Source organism: Leptonotus elevatus, chromosome 3 (genome assembly GCF_054856555.1).
Source record: "Leptonotus elevatus isolate MCC_2025b chromosome 3, RoL_Lele_1.0, whole genome shotgun sequence".
Taxonomy (NCBI): domain Eukaryota; kingdom Metazoa; phylum Chordata; class Actinopteri; order Syngnathiformes; family Syngnathidae; genus Leptonotus; species Leptonotus elevatus.
The window spans coordinates 15,637,157-15,659,861 of NC_141241.1; the positions used below are offsets into that span (position 1 = coordinate 15,637,157).

Below are 22,705 nucleotides of genomic sequence, written 5' to 3' on the forward strand. Positions count from 1 at the left end.
GGAGTTTTTAAAAAAAAAAAATTATTTTCTGTACTGCTTATTCTGTCGATCACAGGAAATACAGAGAAAACATTCTCACTCACATTCACATTATTATTGAGTTGGAAATTGATCTATATTGCTTGGTCACAAGTGAGGCAAATGAGAAAAAGCCTAAAGATTGTGGTTATGAATTTCGGGTAATGTATAGGCACTTTGAAGTTCTGTAGCACGACCACTGCAGTGTATTGCTTTTAAGTATAACTATGTTTTTCTTTTCTATTATGGAATTCAAATGAAGTTCCAGTATGGTTCACTGTGGGGCGTAGGCGTACTATCAAACGTAATACTGTACAGCCACACTGCGCATGCGTATTATTATTTTTTAACCCATTTTTTTCTTACAGGTAAAACTTTGTCCAAACTGTCCAATTTAAGATGTTAAAATGTTATGCTTGTAATTTATACCACGTACAGCCAATGTCTGTGTTTCGCCTTATTTCAAGCACGTAAAAGGTGGCCAAATTTAGAAGGCGCGCCTAACAGCCAGCCAGCAGGGAATAATATTGAAGACGTAGATGAAGATGGCTGACAGTGTTTCCGTCCAAACGAAAAGATGCGATTCTGGAAATCTATCCACTGTAAGCATGGACGCAATTTATGCCCTCACAGAACTGGACGATCTGGAGAGAGTTTATCAGCAACTCTGCGTGGAAGAGGTTCGTAGAAAATGACAATTGATGACATTTAAACAGTGCGAAGTACGCTTGACGTGTACACTCATTGTCGGCTATGTTGGGTAAACTTCCGGATGTGGGCTCGTGTGGTTTCATCCTCATTTTCCACGGAAAATAAGACCAAATGCTATTATGTTGCATGGTGATATTTTGGAGACAATGCAGAGAGGAAAGGCAGCGTCGTGTGGCGTCTCAGGTTTATGCTAGCTACTTGCTAATGAGATGTCTGAACTCACAAGTATTGTTCAATTCAAGAGCTGCACAGTGTAAATATCTACCTTACAACGATGCAACAATGTAGGGTTTGTCCATTTCATTTAAACTCTACGAGCCACCTTTGTGCAGTCGGGGATTAGCATGAACTTGACATCAAGCAGCAGTTTGGCAAATGTGAGCAATCCTTCAAGAATGAGGACAAACATAGATCAAATAGTATTTGTACGCGTTGTATTCTGAACAACCATATGACATAACTAACTTAAGTCTGCTTGCTTAATGCTAACACACAATGAAAAACAATATAGACGGACTCTCAAGAAACTAGCATCAATGTCCTGGTGTTACAGTCCTAAAGCAACTCCTATTTCAACCTAAATGGTGCTGCACTATGTAGAAATACAATATAACATATATTATTTCTTCTCTGTGAAGAACAACTGTTTTTGCTGCATTTTATTGAGCAGTTGTGACCGTCTTCTTCAATAAATCAGGACGCATCTTTTACTGACCCCGAGTGGGCAAAGCGTGCACACCAGGAGTAGCACAATAAGTTAGTTATGATGCACGCACTGTTAAAATTATATTTAATTAATTCACGGTTTTATACATAGAAATATTGTGCTGTTTTCTTTTTTTTTTATGGTACTAATATTTTGGGGGTGTTTTACTCGGGCCTGAAACTGATTGCGTGTTTTGAGTTGCAAGTATTGTTACAGAACAAATTAAACTTGAGTGTAACATTTTCCTTTTTAATGCTGCTCGCATGTTCGGTCGTTTCTCTTGGGTTTGGTTTAGAAAGCAGTGGAGTTTGAACTGGAACGGCTGATGGGACAGGAGGGAACCATTCACACAAAGATGCTGGCACTCCAGAGGATGGGGTAAAAATTTCAGCCGCCTAAAGACTACACTGACACTTGGACTTATTTTACATAAGAAAATGTAAGATGACATGGCATATTGGCATGTGTTGCTTCTCAGGCCCAACCTACAGTTGATTGGAGGAGATGCCAACCAGCTGTCCGGCATGATTACATTTACTTGCAGCCTAGCAGAAAATGTCAGCCGCAAAGTCAGACAGCTAGACCTGGCTAAGGTACGGTACACACGTCTACTACCATAAAATTATCATTAGCATTTAGTTAACATTTATATTTATTTAGGTAACGAAAAATGTGTGTGCATCGTAGACATCACTAACAGGCTAATTTAAATATATGGGCATCTCAAAGATGGAAGCTCCAGTATTATATCTTTTGTAAATGTTAATGAAATTGATTTATGATTTTATAGACACGGCTGTATAACGTCATCCAGCGTGCTGACGACATCCTGGATCTGAAGTTCTGCACGGACGGCGTCCAGACAGCTCTGCAAAATGAAGATTATGAACAGGCTGCTGCCCACATCCACAGATACCTTTCTCTGGATCAGTCCGTCATTGAGCTGAGCAGGCAGGGAGAAGAAAGTATGCAGAAAAACTTTAACTCTAGCGAAATAGTAGCGTCAAGTCAACTCACGGGGTGGCCATTTTGCCACTTGGTGGTGACTGAAAATGACATTACAATGCCTAAGGGCTCAGGTAACAACGGCTCACCTGTTTGGGTTATGTGATGTTGGCAAGCTGACCCCTTAGGCACTGTGATGTCATTTTCAGTTGACAGCAAGTGGCCATATGAGGCAAAATGGTAGACCCTGAGATGGATAAAAATCTGGGGGGGGTTTCTGCTTAAATCATATTCCAAAAACGAATACGGTATTGTGTCAGAGCAGATGTTTTGTATCTTGTTTTTCTCTAATATTCCTCCTATTCTTACACAGGCAGCACTGTGGATGCCAGTCTCCTCCTTCTGCAGGAGGCTGAGAAAAAACTAAAGGTCATCGTAGCTGACAAGTTGGATGAAGCTGTGGCAGCGGTGGACCTGGCGCAGGTGGAGAGGTTTTTCAAGATCTTCCCCCTGCTGGGCCTCCACGAGCAGGGCCTCGCCCGCTTTGGACAGTACCTCTGCAGTCAGGTCAGTAGGGAATCGGGGAAATGTAAATGTATGGTCAGAGGGTGTGAATTGGATGACTCACACACACGCTGTCACACACAGCTTGCATCCAAAGCTGAAGAGAACCTGCTCTTAGCAACAGGAGGAGACTTGGGCGAGAAAAGAGCTCCACTCATATTTGCAGACACTCTGACGCTTTTGCTTGAAGGTCAGTAAACACAATTGATATCACGATAAAGTACCTTTGTGACTTACATACATTATTTTTAAGTAGACAATGTACATGTAAACAGCAAAATGTGAGCTTGCTGACAGGGTGGACAATTTTTGGGCTTTGTCCATAGTCTGTGTGTAAATTGTCTTTATATGTCCTGTGATTGAGTGGCAACCAGTCCAGGGCGTGGCCCTCCCACCCCTCACCCAAATTCAGCTAAATAGGCTACAGGGTGATGTTCCAGTTAGCAATGGTCATAACACTGTACAATTGCTAAAGTATGACTAAAGTATGTTTTAGGGCTACATATGAATACATATATTTTTTTCAATGAGGGGGTAATATTCCAAGAAAAAAATCACACATATACGAGAAAAAAACTTGAATATTTGCAACATTGTAAAGTGGCAAATTTGTGAGAGGAAAAATCATATAAATACTTTTTTAGAGAAGGCGGTAATATTATGAGAAAAAACTCACTTTACAAGAAAAAAACGGCGATATTTGCGACATTATGGAGGCAGCAAATTTGCAAGAAAAAACTCAAAAATTTACACACAAAAAACCTAGAATATTTACGGCATTATAAATTGGCAAATTTGGGAGAGAGAAAAATTGTGTAAATGTATAGGTTTTTTTGAGAGGGTGGTAATATTTAGAGGAAAAAAAATTACAAGAAAAAACACTACGATTTGCAACATTATAGAGGTGGCAAATTTTTTAGAAAAAAAATCACAAATTATTTCGAGAGAGGTAATATTCTGAGAAAAATTTACAAATTCACGAGAAAAAATGCAAATATTTGTGACATTATGGTAAGTAGTAAATTTGGGAGGGGGAAAAAATTCACGAGAATAAACTTAAATATTTGTGACATTCTAAAGTGACAAATTTGCGAGAAAAGACTCACAAACAAATTTCCCACTTTATAATGTCACAAATATTTGCGTTTTTTTTGTAATGTTTTTCTCCGAATATTACCGCCCCCTGCCAATTTGTCACATCACAGGCTGCGATCTTGAGCAATGCACAAGGAATCACAGAAAACCCATGGCTGCGCAATGCTATTTTATAAGTATACCTGGCTGTTTATAAGTGTGACTTGGTAAAAATATTCGAGTAGGCTACGTGTATTTCTCAGAGTTTCTGAGTTTTGTTCTTGAAATTTTAAACCTGCGAGTTTTCCCTTCTAAAAATGTCGAATTAAAGCAACACATCAAAAGATTTCCGTCCAGTGCCATATACCATATATTAAACAAACCTGATCATTTGCAGGCATTGCTCGTGTTGTGGAGACCCATCAGCCCATCGTAGAGACGTATTACGGTCCGGGTCACCTCTACACGCTCATCACTCACCTGCAGCAGGAATGTGACCAGCAGACGCAGAAGATAGTGGACAAGTTCATGCAGCAAAGAGGATACCTCGGAAAAGTACGCATCTCAATGACATTTAGGCTTATGTCTTTTATTATAACGCCTTCGGAATGCTGGCTATAGTTTCAGATTGTCCAGAGCAGCATGATGAAAAGCGTGCCCGGGGAGAGAATCGAGCCCAGGTACTGTTTGGGTCTACACTCACCAGCCATAATATTAAGTACACCTAACTAGATCCCATTGTCAAAAACTTGATGCAAGCACTAAAAGTTGTTCTGATATTTTGGTTACCATGTTTAGCTCTGTGACAGAAGCAAAAATATTGGAATTGGTGGGATGCCTAGTAATTGTATCTGCCGTCCAACAGGGAGCTGGACCCTGTATTGGCAGAAGTCACTTTAATGAACGCCAGGGCGGAACTTTACTTGCGCTTTCTGCGGCGACGTATTATGGCCGACTTTGAAGTTGGCGACCAGAGCGTCACATCAGGTAAGTTATACAAGTACATGAGCATGTGTTTATATGTTTGTCATGTCAAATTTAGTCATGGATGGATGTGTGTATGCGTGTGTCAGAACATCACCAGAATGTGGAGAAGTTGCTTAAACATTGCGTGCTGAGCAGGAACATGCAGGAGATGATCGGCTACTATGTTCCAATGGAGGAGTACTACATGAGGGAGTCCGTCAACAAGGTTCGCTACTCTGTTTTATTTAAAATAAAAAATAATTATAGATAGATAGATAGATAGATTGGGAGCGCTGTTTGTGGTGTACACGATTTGGCCACTAGGGGGCAGTGTGGTTCCGCACATTCAGATACACTCTTGTTGCCACTTTATAGAGTAGATGAAAAAAGTTGTGTCAATACATGTTTTTTTTTGTTTGTTTTTTGTTTTTTGCAGTGTAGGAGGAGAATATTACCTGTGGGTAATGTTAAGATACTTCTCTGTATACATTCCTGCAGCAGTTTTTTATTTTTATTTTTATGAATAGCCGTTCTTTTGAGTGATAAAAGTGTCGTGAGTAGAGCGCGTTAATTAGCGTTAGCGAGTCAATGGTGCTTTCCATTGTGCATTAGCCTTTAGCTAACTACGTTCTGGAAACAAGCTAAACAAAGTGTGTTTTAAAGAGGCGACTGATTCCTTTATATTATGGTACGGGTAATTGTTTTTTTGTCATAGAGATGCACAATTTTATGAAAACAAAATTAATAGCATTTTATTAATTAAACTGTGTACCATTTAGTCTTCTTCTTTTTTTCTTACCAGGCTGTTACAATGGACACGTATGAGAAAAGTCAACTGACATCCAGCATGGTGGATGATTGTTTCTACATCGTAAAGAAGTGCATCAGTCGAGCTCTGTCCAGCTCCAGCATTGACTGTCTTTGCGCAATGATCAACCACGCCAACTCAGCGCTCGAGTCAGACTTCAGGTAAGTCGTTTTGAAACACTTTAAATCAACGGTGGCTTATCATTTTCCTTGCTGGGAGGGTCTCATGCTTGTGCCCCCCTTCCCCTTACCTGCCAGGGAGGTGTTGTACAACAAGCTGAGGCAGGGCTTCCCAGCCACCACGCTGCAGGACATCCAGCGCGGCGTCAGCAGTGCGGTCAGTCTGATGCAGAGCAGCTTACAGCAGGGCAAGTTCAACACCGAGTTCAACATTGACAGCGCTGAAAATGCCAAGGCTGCTTTTTTGGTGAGATCAATATCGTGGTTCTTAGAAGTTGTTATGAAAATTAAATATTAGCCTGTCTTGGAAAAAGTTTGGAATTTTTAAAGCTACAGAACGTAGAATATTCCTTTTCAAATCGCTACTGCCACATGCTGATGAAAAATGAAACTGCACATACCATTCTTCACATACACACCACGCACATTACGTCACATCCGCAGACAGAGCGCCGGAAATTCTAACCCGAATCCAGTCTGAAAACTATTGGCCAGAGGCTTTCCGGTTATTGCTTGTTGTAAACAGCTAAGGTGTTAATCTACTAATTAAAAGTCATTAATGGTCAAATAAAAAGTTATTTTGGGGGGGGGGGAGAAAGTTCCATATTGCAGCTTTAAGGTGACCATTTAACATTTTAATTGAATTCAATAGTTGGGGCAAAAAATAAAAAATAAATTTGTAGAATTTTCCTGCCATTTTTTTTTTTACCATGTGCCGCCATTTTGAATTTTTTATTAAAAATGGTGACATTTCAATTAAATGTATACTGCTACTATTTGAACATTATTTGTTTCCGGGTATTTATTTGCATCAAATGAATGTTCGGGGGCTGTTATTCATATTAGAAAAGGTCATTGAATTCTCCCCCAATTTTGACTTTGCCACCATTTTGAATTTCTAGAAAATCGTGACATTTCAACAGATGATATCGCCTATTAAGTTATGTTTGTTGGCTTTTTTCGACACAAATGAAGCATAGCCAGTTGTATTTTGCTTTCATATACACACTCAAATTTATTTTATATTAACCACAAATTTTTCTTGTTCCAATTTCTCCGAGGTTCAGGATACATTCCACTTGTCATAGTAATCCTTATTCATTAACCCTCAGATGGCTCAAACATAGGGTAACGTCCCTTTTCAAGGTCATAGGAGTACATAATATTGTAATCACAGATACACACAAATCAACACTGGGCAGTAATGACATGGAAGTAATAATACATGAATAAAATAAATATTAAACAATTTCAGTAAGATTAGAGCTTAATTACTCACGTTTGTCAATGTCAGGTGACTCTCAATAACGCGGAGGTGTGCAGCGAGAACATCTCAACTCTGAAAAGGAACCTGGAGGTAACGCTTGTATAATGTGCCTCAGTTGTCTTTGTATTTATTCCTCCACTTAATCTGGATTTTGGATCCCGTGTGCAGAACGACTGCACCAAGATGTTCAGCCAAGGGGCCAGTCCCGGTGACCGAGCCAAGATTGAGAGCTGCTTGTCCGACCTCGACAACACATCCACAAAGTTCAAGGACCTTTTGCAGGTTGGTGGCACAAAAAACGCGCATTGGAACTTCTTCTTTAGCATGGCTGCAATATTTCTGATGAAAGAGTTGTATTATAGCGTCTTCTAAAAGCTCTGTACGTGTTCCCATGCTTGATTTTGCATTCTTAGGAAGGCCTGACTGAGCTGAACACGACAGCCATAAAGCCGCAAATCAAACCCTGGATCAGCGGCTTCCTGTCCATCTCGCACAACATAGAGGAGGTCATACAATCTCACCACAGACATCAAATGCCCTTGAAGCAACCCCCGTAACCGCTGCTGTCGCTTACAGGAGGAGTTCAATGACTACGAGGCAAACGACCCCTGGGTGCAGCAGCTCATCGTCAACTTGGAGCAGCTGATGGTGGAGTTCAAGGTGGCTGCACCTTTTGCGAAAAACCAAAGCTTCCTCATTATTTTTTTCCGTATTCTACTCCCTCCGTATTTCTCAACAGGTCAAACTATTCCAACATATTCACAAAATTCAGGACATGTTGGACATTACATTTCAAATTTTAAAAAATTACTGTTATTTCCAGCATTACATATTTTATGTGCACAAATTTTAAATTTAAAAAGTCAACCCCCCCAAAAAATTATTCTTGACAATAATATGTTCGATGCAGCCACACTAGTCTAAATATGGTATTTTGGTTAATATTGCGTTAGTGGAATATGAGTTAAGAATCAAAGTCCAGCTGTTTTTATCCATATCGGAAGGCGGCCATTTTGCCACTTGCTGTCGAGTGAAAATTACATCACAGTTGCGCAGGGCTCAGGCAACGACCAATCACAGCTCACCTGTTTTCTGAAGCTGAGCTGTGATTGGTTGTTACCTGAGACCTGCGCAACTGTGATGTAATTTTCCCTCAACAGCAAGTGGCAAAATGGCCGCCCCCTGAGATGGATAAAAAACGGGTGGATTTTGCTTCATAACTCATACCCCACAAATGTAATATTAATCAGAATGTCATGTTTAGACTAGAGAAGGTCACATATAACATATTATTGTCAAAAAATGTTTAAAGGGATACTTGACTCATTGAGCCATTTTCAGCAGTAAAAACTTAATATTTTGTCCAGAATGAATTTGATAACTTCATTATTTTGCTTTTAAAACAAAAATTTCCACTTGCTGTCGATTGAAGATGACATCACCTGTGCTGAGGACGTAGGTAATGACCAATCACGGCTCACCTGTTTTCTGGGTTTGGTCAGCAAACTGAGCCATGATTGGTCGTTACCTACGTTTTCACCACAGGTGATGTCATCGTCAGTCAACAGCATGTGGAAAAATTTGTATTTAAAGGTATTAATTGAACATAAAAAATAAGGAAGTTACCAACATATTAACTTTTTGTTGCTGAAAATGGCTAAATGAGTCACGTACCCCTTTCAGATTGACTTGCCTTTAAAAAAAATTGTGACCGTAAAATCCACAAATTCCGACCGACTCAAATCATTCCAACAAAATATGCATCCCATTGAGCACATCTATTTCCCACATGACCTCATCCTTCCACATTTGAACTTGCTCTCCATCTGATCACCAGACAAGCCTCTCTCCTGTCATCTACGACACGCTCACCAGCCTGATGACCAGCTTGATATCCATCGAGATGGAGAAGACGGTCCTCAAGTGCTCATTCAGCAGGGTGAGGAGCCGGGCTCGGCCACAAGGTGGCGCCGAGCACCTCGCGCAGCAGCGTCGCTGACGTACAAAGGATGAAAAACCTTCAGCAATAATTGATGAAGACTCGCAGAAAGCCTCTGGCGTGATACGCTCTCTCCATTTCCAACAATGTGTTTATTGGTGGTATAAATAGAAAAGCACTGCAAAGAGCTGGTAATATTAGAAGCATTTGGGGGAGTGCGCGTGAATGAAAATCTTTGCTACAGTGATTAAGTGCTGGTGTTTTTCATGCAGCTGGGAGGCTTGCAGTTTGATAAAGAGCTTCGGTCTCTTGTGGCCTATCTCACCACCGTCACCACCTGGACCATCAGGGACAAGTTCGCTCGGCTCACGCAGATGGCCACCGTCCTTAACCTGGAGCGGGTAATTGACCTTAAGATATAAACACACACGCACTCCTGTAACAAAATTAAGATTGAAAAAAATATATATATATTTATTAATTTTTATGGTCTATCTATCACTGTACTTTGTTTCTGTGTCCCATAGGTAACGGAGATCTTAGACTACTGGGGGCCAAACTCGGGCCCTCTGACGTGGCGCTTGACCCCGGCGGAGGTGCGTCAGGTTCTGGCACTGCGCATTGACTTTCGAAGCGAGGATATCAAGAGGCTGCGACTGTGACCTGCCGACCAGCGAGCTGCGCTTTTGTGATACATTTCGTAAAGACAATCCAGTTGACAAAAAAAAAATTCAGGTCAGGCAAACTTCTTGTTGTTGGACATTTGCTGCACTCGAGGGTGTTGGAAGACCTTGAAGTCACCTTGTGGAATATTACTTGAGGGGAAGTATCTGACATTTGCTGTACTTAAATAATGTTCGGATGTAAATGTAGGAGAGTATTGGAGGGGGAATAATTGAGTCTCTAGAATTTTTATCTTTAAAAAAATAATAATAATAATTCACATAGCCTGGCCAACCATGTATGTCTAAAAAGCTCATAACTAAAAAGAAAACTGACCTTTTGATGATGAATTAATTTAATTTTCCTTTATGTGCTTCTTCACATTGGACAGTTCATTTTCTCATACCAGTATTTATGTCACTTAAGGTGCCCCATCCAATGTATGAAATACTTTCCTGTAAACCCGGCCTTCCTTGCGTGTTTGGAGTTATTTGAAGGTTTGTCTCAGTCTTTGCTTTAACTCCGAAACGTCAAATTACTGTGTAGCTAATTTGAATGGCTGTTAAGCCAGGTTTCGAACTCCTCTTGAAAACCATTAAAGGCATTTCCATTGGTAAAGGAAAGAAACTCAGGTGATTACAATGGATTCCAAAATACCTGTACTCTTTAGGAATTAACATACACATTTGTCATACCAAGCAAAATAACCACATGGCTGAAGCACATGCTAAGCTAAAATTCGCTAATTTAGCTCATTCGTAAATAACATTTACTGGCTAATTTAGCATTGACATTTAGAATCTTAGTAATAGCGTGATGCGAATGGCTAAGCTAATAACTAGAGCAAGGGTCACCAACCTTTTTGAAACGAAGAGCTACTTAAGGGTACTGATTAATCTGAAGGTCTACCAGCTTGCGACACCCTTCTCAAAGAGAGAAAAAATGCTTGAATTTTCTTTAAATATCGTTAATAATAATGCATGATATTCTTTTATGTGAAGACACTAACATGTTAATGATTTTTTTTTCATAATTAGGAAACAAAAGTCAAGACACAACACTTAAAATTTTATAATGGTCAACATTTTTAGAAAATCACAATATCCCATCACTGCACCACGTTGGTCACCCCTGAACTAGGCTAACATGTTACTAACACTTGAAAATATGAACCATTACAAATGTTAGCATATTAGCATGTACACAATTAGTGAATTTATTTTTTTTGCTGCAGTTGGGAATGAGGGTCTCTCTCCATTTAGGTAAAAGTTTTGTCACTTGGGTTTTTGTCTGTATGACTGCATTTTCTGGTTTACCACTTCCTTTCTCTGAGTGATCTACTTCCTGTCATTTGCTGTTAGAAATTGACAGAACAGGGTGTGTACAGTTATCCTCTTTATCACCACCACCATTGTGGTCGTTTTATTTAGGAAATGTAATGGAGTAAACGTTAGCAGAAATCCTCATCATCATCATCATAACGAAGCAATGTACAGATATGCGCGACTTCCACCTAAGTGCAGCAACAAATGTGCTCTAACTTGCGAGGCTGCTATCAATCTGGCGCGGGTCGTGACCCACATGTGACTGAGCGCTCGTGTTAAATATGAGAAGAGTCTTCAACGTGTAATTAAAAGCTCTATTAATGGTGTCAGGCGGGGAGTTAGCAGCCTGCTAACCTGTAATTGCGCAAAAGGAGGCCGCCCCGCCAAGGCGCAGCGGCGCGGTAATGAACATCACAGCCATTAAAGTGACAGAAGCGGGTCAGACAGCTGATCCCGCCTAGTCATTCAATAAAGGAATGGCCGCTCGTCCGTGAGGATAGAACACTTTTAACCTAATAAATCGCGAGGCGCTCGCCCGCGCCGCATTTTTCACGTTGGTCCCGATTGGATAATACGTTTCAGCGAGCGCGGCCACGCAAGAGCCGCTCCCAATCTCCTGGTTGCCGAACACGTTCTCATTTCGCGACCTCACCTAAATTGACCGCGCTTTTTGGATTCCGAGAGCATGAACGCACACACACGGGAATAGTTAGGAAAAGTGTAGCTTTAATGTAAACACAACATTCGATTGGCTCAGCACAAACATTCCACATGAGAGCAACCAATGAACTACAGAATAAGATGGGGGTGCAGCACAAAAACATTCACAGTAAAAAAAAAAAACTCTGGTATAATCGTAATATATTTATATACAATACGGTGCTTTTTTTAAGGTGAGAATGGAGCGGATATGAGGGGAGACGTGTATACGGGCACGGGGAGGCGGAGTTTAGGGTGGAAAATGGAGAGCTGTACTTCTTCTGTGTGTGAAAAGAGGATGATCGATGGGAAGGGAGAATGTTTTAAGACGGAGGCTTCGAATTGGATAGTTGCCCCCCACAGATAGAGGCTGCCTCCGATGATATTCTCCTTGTGCAGTCTTCTATGTCTAAACAGATTCACATTGAGGGCTACGAGTACAAATCAAAAAATGTGGTTGGAGGAAGGGGCACGAGGCTTAAACCGAGAATCAATTCAATGCTCAGAACTTTTAAATAATAACTAACTATAATCCTAATCTGTTCTCAGATGGTTGGCACCAATAATTTGTTTCTTTTTTTCCTCCCCCCTCTGTGCGATATTCTCAGTCCTGGTAGTGCAGGAGGCCACTCTAGGCAGGATAATACCCGCTTTTTGTTGGAAGTACAAGAGAAGAAGAGCGGAACAGACCTGCGGGCTACTCGGTCATGTGCGCGGCCTCTGAAAGGGAGGAGAGATTCCCGGCCGCGAGAATGTCGGCGCCTCCCCCGCCCCCCCCTTCACGATACATTATCAACATCGTCTGCTCCATCTTACAGCTTGTCCAAAACGGAGCTGGCAGACGGTAATCGGGGGGGGGGTTGTTTACCGCTCCTGCCCCCTCCCCCACTTGTTTGTTTACGCTCATCAGCAAATCATTCAAACATTCAAAGACAAAACGGGGGGTCGGGGGTCGTGAACTCAGAAGAAGAGGAAGGGGACAAAATCATGACATGAATCCGACGTGATGTCTGGCGGCAGCTCTTTGGGTCCATTTCGGACGTGTTGAATTACGTATTTTTGTGTGTTTTATTTCTTCTTTTTTTTTTCTCTTTTTAAGTATCATGGAAATGATATAACGCCTCGCGCTCTCCGCGACGACGCCCGCGCTCAGTATAAGCCGCACCCTCTCAGGTTGTTTGCGATAATGATGTCGGTGACGGCGTCGAACACTACCTGGATGTTTCCTGTGTCCGTGGCACAGGTCAGGTGACAGTAGATCTCCTTATTGGGAGAGCGGTTCTTACTTTCAAACTGAACCTGAATGTATGCGGTAGCGTCGTCGTAAGTGTTAGCACCTGGAGGAGAGGAGAGGAACACGCACGTTCAGTTTTTTGAGGGGGGGGGGGGGGGGTTGATTTTGGGGCAAGGAGAGCCAAACAGTCACCTGTGTATTCGGGAAAACAGATCGTCAGCGGCGACTTCTTGATCTTCTCCGCGAAGAGGTCCTTCTTGTTGAGGAAGAGGATGATGGAGGTGTCGATGAAGAACTTGTTGTTGCAGATGGAGTCGAACAGCATGAGGGACTCGTGCATGCGGTTCTGCCGCGACAACATTGATATATGTTATACATATGTTATCGAACCATAAAGTAGAATTCAAAATATAACGAGCTCCTTGTGGCGTGCCCGTCATGGTCACGCTATTCGTGGGAGGCATCACTGTAAAATCCCACTTGATTTCTAGGCATCGACACAGCAGCTAATCATTGCAGCAGGGCATGCATGGGGTAGAACTCAAGTGGGATTCAAAATAGCGCTTCATAGTCTTTCTCTGCAGAGGAGAAAGAATATATGACCGGGTGCCGTTACATTGCATGTCTGCCGTTGCTTAAAGGTTTTAAGCGCCACAACAAAGATGCTTATTAGCGTTTGCGTGGTGCTAACGGAAGGAATGTGGTTGTGTTGAATACCAAAGATATCATTCTTATTGTTTCATATTGACGCCTCCTTTTTCCTACCAGAATGCTTCTTCTTGTAAAGTGAATTAAGTTGAAAAGGCAAAAAATAATAATAACAGTGGCTCATGGCTCTCAAACCAATCATTAAAATAGATACTTTTCATACTTTGGTTTATAATTAAATAGTATTCATTTAATTACTCATCCATCATTTTTTTGAACTGCTTATCCTGTTTCGAGTGTCAGGAAGTTGAAGCCTGTCCCAGATGACTTTGGGTCAAAAGCATCCTGGACTGGTTGCCTGCCAATCACCGGGCTTAGTTGGTTATTAGTGCGATGGAAATTTGGGTTCCGTGTGCCATAATTAAGGCTGTAAACCCAAAATGTCTACGAGTATAAACTGCTTAATATCATTCGTTTTTTAAGATGAAGTAGGATCCATTTTTTCCCCAACAGGATATGGTTTCACACAGACAATGGCTTGACTTTCACGATTTTTAAGAACTCATTTAATATAAATTGCCGTTTTTTTTTATCATTCAAATTTGATTGGGTTTAACAAAACTCTTCTGTGTTGCGCCAAATTTAGAAGAGATATTTACAGGAACTTTAATGATGAGAACTGCTTACGTGGCCTGATGAAAGGCCTACTGTTATTTTAATTTTATTTTTTACAAAACTGCTCCGCAAAGTCTTTCAAATCAATTGCAGATATAACATTCCCAGTTTAAGCTAAGTTATAATCCTTCATTGGAAGCACACTTACAGTTGTTTCATCCTCGTGGAGCACCTGGTCGTAACCACTCAGCGCCACGCAGAAGATGATGGCGGTCACGTCCTCAAAGCAGTGGATCCACTTCTTCCTCTCTGACCTTTGCCCTCCCACGTCAAAGAGCCTGCGCAAAGAGAGCCAATGAGCTTGAGAACCCGGGGGCGGGCGGATCTTGAAGTCGTTACGATGGGGAGGGACCGACCTGAAATGGAGGTTTTTGAAGGTGAAGTGAGTTTCCACAATGCCCGTGGTCTTCACTCGGGTTCTCAGAATGTCCTGCTCTGTGGGCTGGTAGTCGGCAGCCCCGATTCGGTCTAAACTGTCCAGGTAGCTGGTGATGAGGAGCGCAAATGGAGATCGGTCAATAGACAACATTTAAAAATGTTTTTTTTTTACAGGTAGTGTCTGTATACAAACTTTGGACAATAGATAAATAAATAAATAGCACCAGTGTGCTACTCACTATTGGGCCGAGTCGTTGAGCTGGTATTCGCGAGCCCGATTGAAGCACTCCTGCGTCCCGGCGTCTGACCAAACGCGCTTCATGGCGCTGAGAAGCTCCGCAGAGTATGGCTCCGTGTCCTCCATGCGACTCACCACGTCACACACCAGCTTGGCGTCCGCCTGGGAACCGACGATTGCTACGTTTCATATTGCCACGTACGCAAGGTGTCCAAATCCGGTGCAAATTGAACTTCGCTTTTCTGTGCAATACATTCTAATGAAATCATTTAAGACCCCCCCACCCCCCATTTTCCTATATTTAATTGCAGTATTAATGCTCATATTGCAAAATTAACTCTGGCTCATTTACAAAGAACACGTAGGCCAATATGATGGTACTTTGGGAGCTAAGTACTTTTTTTTTTTTTTTTTTAGGTGGTACTTGGTGTGATAAGTCTGTGAGCATTACAGGGAATCCACAGTTTGCAACATCCCAAGGTTGCGAATGACATTGTGGGTCCATTCATTCCTCACGATATCATAAATGCCCCCAAAAAATAATAATTGAGAAGCCCTGCTCTAGATTTTCTAGTGAAATCATGGCATCGTGAAGAATGAATTCAGTCATCAACGTGCAAAGTCATCCTAAACAACACCATTAGTTCAATTCTTGTTCAATTACAGGAGAAACAGAAGAAATGAGGAGAAAAATTAGCGCTGTCAACGAGGGGTGGGAATCTGAATGTCTCACGATTCGATTCCAATTGTTGGGTCTGCGATTCAATTCAGAATCAATTTTCGATTAAAAACGATTTTTGATTCAAAATGATTTGATTGACAATGATTTTTGCCTCAATCTATAGATGTGCAAGGAATTATAATGATCTACTCCAGTCTGACTCGCTAATGTTAATCAACAAAAAAAAAAGGCTCCACACTGCAAAAAAAACTACTTTTATTGGAATAACTTGATCGTGACTTTTTCCTTCTACTCTCTAATGTGGCTACAACTTAACAGTGTAATAGACCGCGTGGAACCACACTGCCCCTAAGTGGCCAAATCGGGTACAACATGAACAGCGCTACCAATAAAGGCATGCACAGACAAAGGCAAGACAGTATAAAATAATATAGATAAAATCGATTTTGGGACATTAAAAATCAATTCTGAATCGTACTAAATGAGAATCGCGATTCTTATGAGAATCGATTTTTCCTACTGTCAACGTTAAAGCTTTAAAGTTTTAACTCTTGAGTTAAAGCTGCTTTAACTTTGACAGCCCTAAAAAATACAATTGATCATTTATAAGTACTTTTCTCTTGGGAAGTTACCTTTGAAGTACATTATGTTACATGAGAGTCCTCCGATTACGACCCCCCCCCCCTCCAGCTCCATGCGATGGACTATTCCATCCTCTTATTGGACGTGTTGATTCAGAAATAGCAGCAAAACAAACGTGTTGATGCATTGTAGTGGAACTGAGACGATATGATAATGAATCGATTTCTACAGTAATTCTAAGGGACTGGCACGCCGTCGTCATATTGATCCATCCACCAACACATATTAATGGAGTGCAGAATGTGTCCGCCTGCACCTTGATCAAATTCACCAAAATCACCACTTGCGCCACAACTTAGACCTGCTCCGAGTTTACTTTCAGTCACCAAACTGTCAAGTGTGCCGGTGGTGTGAACGCCCAGACCATCTAATTTCCAAACATGGTAATCTAGACGTGCCCAGGCACGAAAATGAAGATATGTCCGTTGTCTCTGAAAATAGAGCCCCGAATGTGCTTAAGCAAGAAGGATGAAGCGGAGAGCGACACGAGACGTGAGTATTAAAGCGATTGAAATGGTTAACTAAATGTTTATTAGCTCATTCACTGCCATTGACGGCTATAGACGTCAAAAAATCATTTGAACTATTTCTATTATTTTAACATTTTTATGAAAACCTAGAATTATTTTTATTGTATATTTAGAACAGATATAAAATCGTGAGTTAACAAGTGAAGTCATTCGATTAATTACGATGACAAATTTTAATCACCTGAGGCCCCTAATTTTTAATCTTTTCTTTTTTAAAGAAAAAATTATGAAAAATTAGGTGCGCCAAGTGATTAAAATTTTTAATCGTAATTAATTGCATGACTTTACTAGTTAACTCACGATTAAAAAAGAAAAGATTATTAAAAAATTTGGGCCGTCCGGTGATTAAAATTTTTAATTGTAATTAATCGTATGACTTCACTAGTTAACTCACGATTAATAACAAATTTTATATCTGTTCTAAATGTGCAATAAAAATTGCTTTCTAGGTTTTCATACTCTTGTTAACAAAAGTGGGGAATTTTTTTTTTACACTAATAGAAATAGTTCAAATGAATAGGCGTCAATGGCAGTGAATGAATTCATGTTAAAAATACATACTTTTTTTATTTTTATTTTTTATCTCTGACCATTCATCTCTTCCCTGCCATCCATCCCTCCTCATTTTAGTGTTGGAGCATTTCAAGCCGCGGGGGCCACTGACTTTTCGATCCTTGTCTCCAAACTCGATTCCCAGCGAGTCCATGGCTCGCAGGATGGCTGCCAAACTCTGGATGGTGTTGCTGTAGACCACGGGCTTATACTGCTTCACGTCGTCCCCAGAGAAGCCATCTTCGTGGATAATCCTGCAGGCGCACACCGATATTAGCACAAGGAAATTGTACCATTCTGCCATATAGCTCGTAATACGTGTTCAAACTGTAAAAGAGAGCGTAAAGAGTTGATCCCAACTTCACAATGAAAATCCACTCATTGATTGTGACTATGCAGCCCGGCAGTCCCTGCGTGGAAGGACCAGAACCGTTTTAATATTTTGTGCGGCTGGCCGTGTGCAAAATTGTGTAATTATGGATGAGAAGTGGATAAGACGCACAAAGCACTGCGAGAGAGGTTGAATTAATAAAGAGCGCGGGCTGCAAATAACCATTAGTAGTTTACGCAACAATTTCATCAGCATGGTTTGATTGCTAAAATGATCATGTTTAGATGTGCTGTTTTTTTTTTTTTTCTTCATATGTATGTTGGTAAACCTCTCAAGACTGCACTGATAAACAAAGAGGATATTTTTGACATTGGAGGCGATGGCTGTGCTACTTCGAGGTAGCATCTTCGCTCCGCGTCCTTGGCACATTTCAATTTCATCACTATTACCGCACTATGAAACACTTTATATTGCTTAATGACTCTGTAAATATGTCGATGTGTTCTAAATGTACGTTTTGTCATCGTGTCTGTTTTGGTATTACAATCGACTGCCAACAAAGGGTGACAAAAGTCCCTTTGTTTCAACATACTGGCCGTATATAGAAATAAAAAAAAGACTCAAATGTGCCATTTTCAAAGCTTTTCAGCAACCGCTGGTCGGACCAATCACACTTAAGTTTAAAAATAGAAATTCTCTGGCGTATCTGCAGCTGCGAGTGACGAGCGCAAGTTAGTGCATCGCCCCCCCCCCCTCCCCCCCAAATGGACTGGCTTTTTACAATTCAATTATTCATATCCTGTGAGGCTAACTTTGTACCGCCTCTATGCTAAGTTACCAACAAGAGCCATTTTGAGCTTTTCTTGTATGGTATCCATCCAGCTATCTTTCTATCTTTCTATCCATCCATCTAATAATCCCTCAGCGGTAATTTGCTAATTGCCTTGAATGATATGTTAATAGTTAAATATATTCATGTATGTTAAAACACCGATCATGTTCTTGACTTCACCCAATTAGGGATGGGCTAGTATCGATACCAGGTATCGTATCGGGCCGATATCGGCCTTATTTTCAGGTATCGGGTACTTTTGGAGGCTGCTGATACTAGCCACCAATACTTAAGGCAAAACATCGAGTAAATCTTCCTCGCTAGTAGTTGACGACTCTTCAGAAAGAAAGGTGTATGTTCACAATTTAAGCAATTTTTTTGTCATCTACGTTAAATGAAATTTTGTATATCAAAAGAACTACTTGATATTGATGAATATTCAATGAATGAATAATGGATGTGGAGGAAAAAGTGGTATTGAACGTTCCTACTCACAATAATTATCAGCGATGATTTAACATGGTAGGAATTTGTGAAATGTTAATAGTTCTTAACATTTCTATAAATCTTTGCAAATGTTAACGTTTTCAAATAATCACTTTACCTGCGAGCTAATTTTAGAACAGGCCCACGGGCTAATCGTGTGGTGCTTGCGGCTACCTGGTGTGCCCACGGGTACCACATTGGTGACCACCTGCTCTACCATATAGCCCTCCAATTTTGCACAGCTACCTATCCACCTAGCTTTTCATCTACCCAATTGTGTCTATCAGTCCAATCCTCTGTCTATTTAGTGCTGGTTTAAAAAAAGAAAAAAAGAAAAAAGAGAGGGGGGGGGGGGGCAAATTAGATAGTGGCACATTTTGGTCCCAAGGGTTGCGTTTATGGTCGTTATGGAAAACCGATATCTAAAAGGATAAATTGGTGAAGGAAGGAGAGGAAGCAGGAATTGGGGTGGGGGGGGGGGGGGGTGCTAAGGGTGGGAGTCTGCACTGCGGAGAAGCTTCACATTACAAAATCTACAATAGACTCCGTGATTTTCCCTGAAAACATCTCCAAACTTCACTAAGAGGTTTAGGTACGAGCAACAACAGTGATTTAAAAAAAAAAAACATCAAAGAGTGATTTAGCTTAGGTTTAGATGCGTTTTTTCCGAGCCATATTTCTACGTAAATCCGCTTTTATAGGCAAAGTACTCCCGCCGATATCGGGCACTTAAAGCCATTAAGATTAAAAGCAGAGGTATTCACTAATGGAGCCGCGCTGACCTCACACACTCAGCGAGGAGAGAGGAACAACACCCACAGGCTAAAAGCCCCCCCAACCCCTAAAGCCTCGTTAAGTACATTTCAGCACCGGGGCCGAGCGAACAGCACCCGCCGAGCCGTAAGGTGCTCCAACCTCCGGCACTTCTCGCAGGCTTCGGCCTCTGGAAACATGGCGGCTCAACCGAGAGGAAGGGAGGGGAGGAGGGCGGAGGGAGGAGGGAGGAGGAGCTGGTGGGGAAGGGGGGTGGGGGGGTATATCTCGAGGCCTTTATAAAAGCATAAATAAGCAGTAATAATAATAATAATAATAAAACGGGGGAGGAAAAGAGAGGGGGAGCGACTTACTTCATTTGTTTGACGATGGTGCTTTTGCCGGACTCTCCGCCGCCTGGAAAGAACACACAGGGAGGGGAGCGGCTAATGGTGAAATCAGTACCACGGAGAGCACCGCCGGCCCGACCGGGCACAGGGTGTGAGGAAGCGGGGAAGTAGAGAGGGCGGGCCGGGGTGGTGGTTGGTGATTAGTGGGGCGGGGGCGGTGACCGAGTCTTACCGAGCAGGAGCAGCTTGACGTCCTTGGCGGCCACCATCCCGTCCTCCTTCAGGTTCTTCTCGATGGCCTTGCTCCGGTCCAGAGCGGCTCGCTCCTCGGCGCTCAGCGTACATCCCATGATGATGACGAACAAGCGAATGAACAAGCGTCGTGTTCCCCCACGGGTTCCGCCTTGGTCCACCCCGCGACGCCGACTCCTCAATCAGTGCGTTGTCGTCGCTCTTCCTCTCTCCGCTACAGCATTAGTAGGCCCGGATTGAGGGCAACCCGAAGCGGTCTTTTTCTATTTTTTCCTTCTTCTTCTCCTTCTCCTTCTTCTTCCTCGGTGTGTGTCTCGCTCCGTCCCCTCTCTCCAGAGGGGGTTGGGGGCGGGGTGGGGTCGTTGTGAGAGAGCCTAGCTGCGGGGCTGAGGTTGTTGTTAGGTGGGGAGTGTGTAGGGGAGGAAGAGGTGGGGGGGAGGTGGGTACTAGATCTCTCTCTCTCTCTCGTTCTCTCTATCTCTCTTCAGGGCGGCGCTGGTGCTGCTGTTGGTGGTGCTGATGATTTCCTAGTATCTTTTTTTTTTTTTTTCGCCAAGAGGAGGAAGAGACACACCTCGCGCAGACAATCTCGGTGACGTCAGAGCTTCGGATAACGTCGTTTAAAAATATATATATATTATACTCACACCACACCAAGATACTTGACTCATTTCGCCATTTTCAGCAGTAAAAAATATATTTTGTCCAAATTAATGTGATTAGTTCATTATTTTTCATGTACAATTAATACCTTTAAAAACACATTTTGCCACTTGCTGTCGACTGAAGATGACATCACGCGTGCTCAGGGAAACAGCTAATGACCAATCATGGGTCAGTTTGCTAACATCACATGACCAAACTCAGACAATGTGAGCCGTGATTGGTCATTACCCGAGCTCTGAGGACTGTGATGTCATTTTCAGTCAACAGCAAATGGCAACATTTGAAAGGTATTAATTGTAGGCTATATTTAAAATAAAATGTAGACTACATGAAAAATAATGAAGTTATTAAATTAATTATAGACCAAATATTGACTTTTTACTACTGAAAATGGCTAAATGAGTCAAGTGTCCCTTTAAACTAGTAAATTTACAGATAAAAAAAAAAAATCATCATCATTTATTATTCTTGAATGTTTTTGTTGCTGACAAACTTCTGCTCCACACTCCAGCCTAGTGAAAATGGGTGGAATAAATATTTACTTGTAAGTCAATTTACAGTGTTTGTCCCTAAATCTTCTACTTCCGGCCCCCAAATTTCAGGTTAGGGGCCACTATGCTCCAAATATAAAATGTTAGTCCTGAGCCCTGCTTGAAGCATTTTAGAAAATAGGGTGTGTTGCGCGTATGCTTGTCCTACCTGACCCCAGTTTAATATTTTTTTCCCACTACTGTTACTTTGTGACATTTTTTTTGCACACTACTAGAATAACTTTGCGTAACATTATGACACCTACATTCTACTAGTTGGGCAAAATTAGTGCTTCACTTATAGTTTTAGGCCTAGTAGTAATATAAATGATAAGTGTAAAAACTTTGGCAATATTATCTTTGTAAAGACAGACTGCAAAGACACGCAGGTGTAAGTAATGAATGATGTGCCCTCTTACAGTGAAACGAGTATGTAATCAGCGTCACAGTTTTGCAATCAGTGTGGTGAAAGCTGAGAATTGGACCGTTCTATCAAGTCAGCTATTAAAAAACCTGGATGTGTGCCACTGTCAATTTCAATATAAACTCTCAAATAATCATCTCAATTGCAGCTGTGGTTAGGCTGATAAAAGAAGATGAATCTATTTTGCATAACTTTGCAATCTATTTATGTCTGCGTTGGAGAAAGTGTGTGTGTGTGTTAAAAGCTTGTAATCCACAAGTCACATCTGGATGGACAGTCAAGTGGCATACAAAAAGAGGGGGTTGGGCTTTTACAGGGGATCTGAATGAAACCAGGCAAGCTCAAGCTGCAGCAACTTCATCCATCAGTGAATTTGGGTGGAGATAAAACCTCGAAACACACACACAAACACACGCCTCAATATCTGCCTCACTGCCCTGAAACAAAGTGACACGAGCACACACTCCACAGCAACATCAGCAGTTTAATCATATTAGTGTGCACATGTGTGTGTGTGTGTGTGAGAGAGAGCGAGAGAGAGAGAGAGTGATGGGAATGAGAGGGAGGATTAACACCAAATTATACCTGTAGGAATTTGGAGAAAATATTGTTTTCAGGTTTAATTGAACTAAAGCAAT

The 22,705-nt window shown here is 41.6% G+C and overlaps 2 protein-coding genes across 4 annotated transcripts; one reads left to right on the forward strand and one right to left on the reverse strand.

Moving 5' to 3' along the window:
• Positions 1–180: 180 nt before the first annotated feature.
• Positions 181–10,306, forward strand: cog4 (component of oligomeric golgi complex 4). Of its 2 annotated transcripts, none has more exons than XM_086071094.1 (19): positions 181–698; positions 1,731–1,813; positions 1,914–2,028; positions 2,226–2,400; positions 2,754–2,947; positions 3,029–3,134; positions 4,416–4,573; positions 4,640–4,698; positions 4,884–5,005; positions 5,092–5,210; positions 5,787–5,953; positions 6,050–6,218; positions 7,266–7,328; positions 7,407–7,520; positions 7,652–7,744; positions 7,815–7,898; positions 9,076–9,177; positions 9,450–9,578; positions 9,705–10,306. In XM_086071094.1, the coding sequence occupies exons 1-19, from the start codon at positions 558–560 to the stop codon at positions 9,837–9,839; spliced, it is 2,328 nt and encodes a 775-aa protein (XP_085927220.1). In that variant the 5' UTR covers positions 181–557; the 3' UTR covers positions 9,840–10,306. The 2 variants fall into 2 exon arrangements, with proteins under 2 accessions (XP_085927220.1, XP_085927221.1); XM_086071095.1 differs by lacking the exon at positions 181–698 and adding an exon at positions 790–1,106.
• Positions 10,307–11,871: 1,565 nt separating this feature from the next.
• On the reverse strand, positions 11,872–20,929 carry gnao1b (guanine nucleotide binding protein (G protein), alpha activating activity polypeptide O, b). 2 transcript variants are annotated; one of them, XM_086070554.1, is made up of 8 exons: positions 20,428–20,920; positions 20,220–20,262; positions 17,556–17,697; positions 15,039–15,199; positions 14,778–14,906; positions 14,570–14,699; positions 13,291–13,444; positions 11,872–13,201 (listed from the first exon to the last, which is right to left on the reverse strand). In XM_086070554.1, the coding sequence occupies exons 1-8, from the start codon at positions 20,543–20,545 to the stop codon at positions 13,014–13,016; spliced, it is 1,065 nt and encodes a 354-aa protein (XP_085926680.1). In that variant the 5' UTR covers positions 20,546–20,920; the 3' UTR covers positions 11,872–13,013. The 2 variants fall into 2 exon arrangements, with proteins under 2 accessions (XP_085926680.1, XP_085926679.1); XM_086070553.1 differs by having other exon boundaries at positions 14,570–14,906; positions 20,428–20,929.
• Positions 20,930–22,705: the final 1,776 nt, after the last annotated feature.

Coding starts and splice junctions, on each gene's coding strand:
- cog4 (XM_086071094.1), top strand. CDS start 558: ATGAAGATGGCTGACAGTGTTTCCGTCCAAACGAAAAGATGCGATTCT. Junction 1,814..1,913: donor CTGGCACTCCAGAGGATGGG/GTAAAAATTTCA, acceptor GTTGCTTCTCAG/GCCCAACCTACAGTTGATTG. Junction 5,006..5,091: donor CGACCAGAGCGTCACATCAG/GTAAGTTATACA, acceptor TGCGTGTGTCAG/AACATCACCAGAATGTGGAG.
- gnao1b (XM_086070553.1), bottom strand. CDS start 20,545: ATGGGATGTACGCTGAGCGCCGAGGAGCGAGCCGCTCTGGACCGGAGC. Junction 17,698..20,219: donor ACCATCGTCAAACAAATGAA/GTAAGTCGCTCC, acceptor GTGCGCCTGCAG/GATTATCCACGAAGATGGCT. Junction 15,200..17,555: donor TTGGAGACAAGGATCGAAAA/GTCAGTGGCCCC, acceptor GTCGGTTCCCAG/GCGGACGCCAAGCTGGTGTG.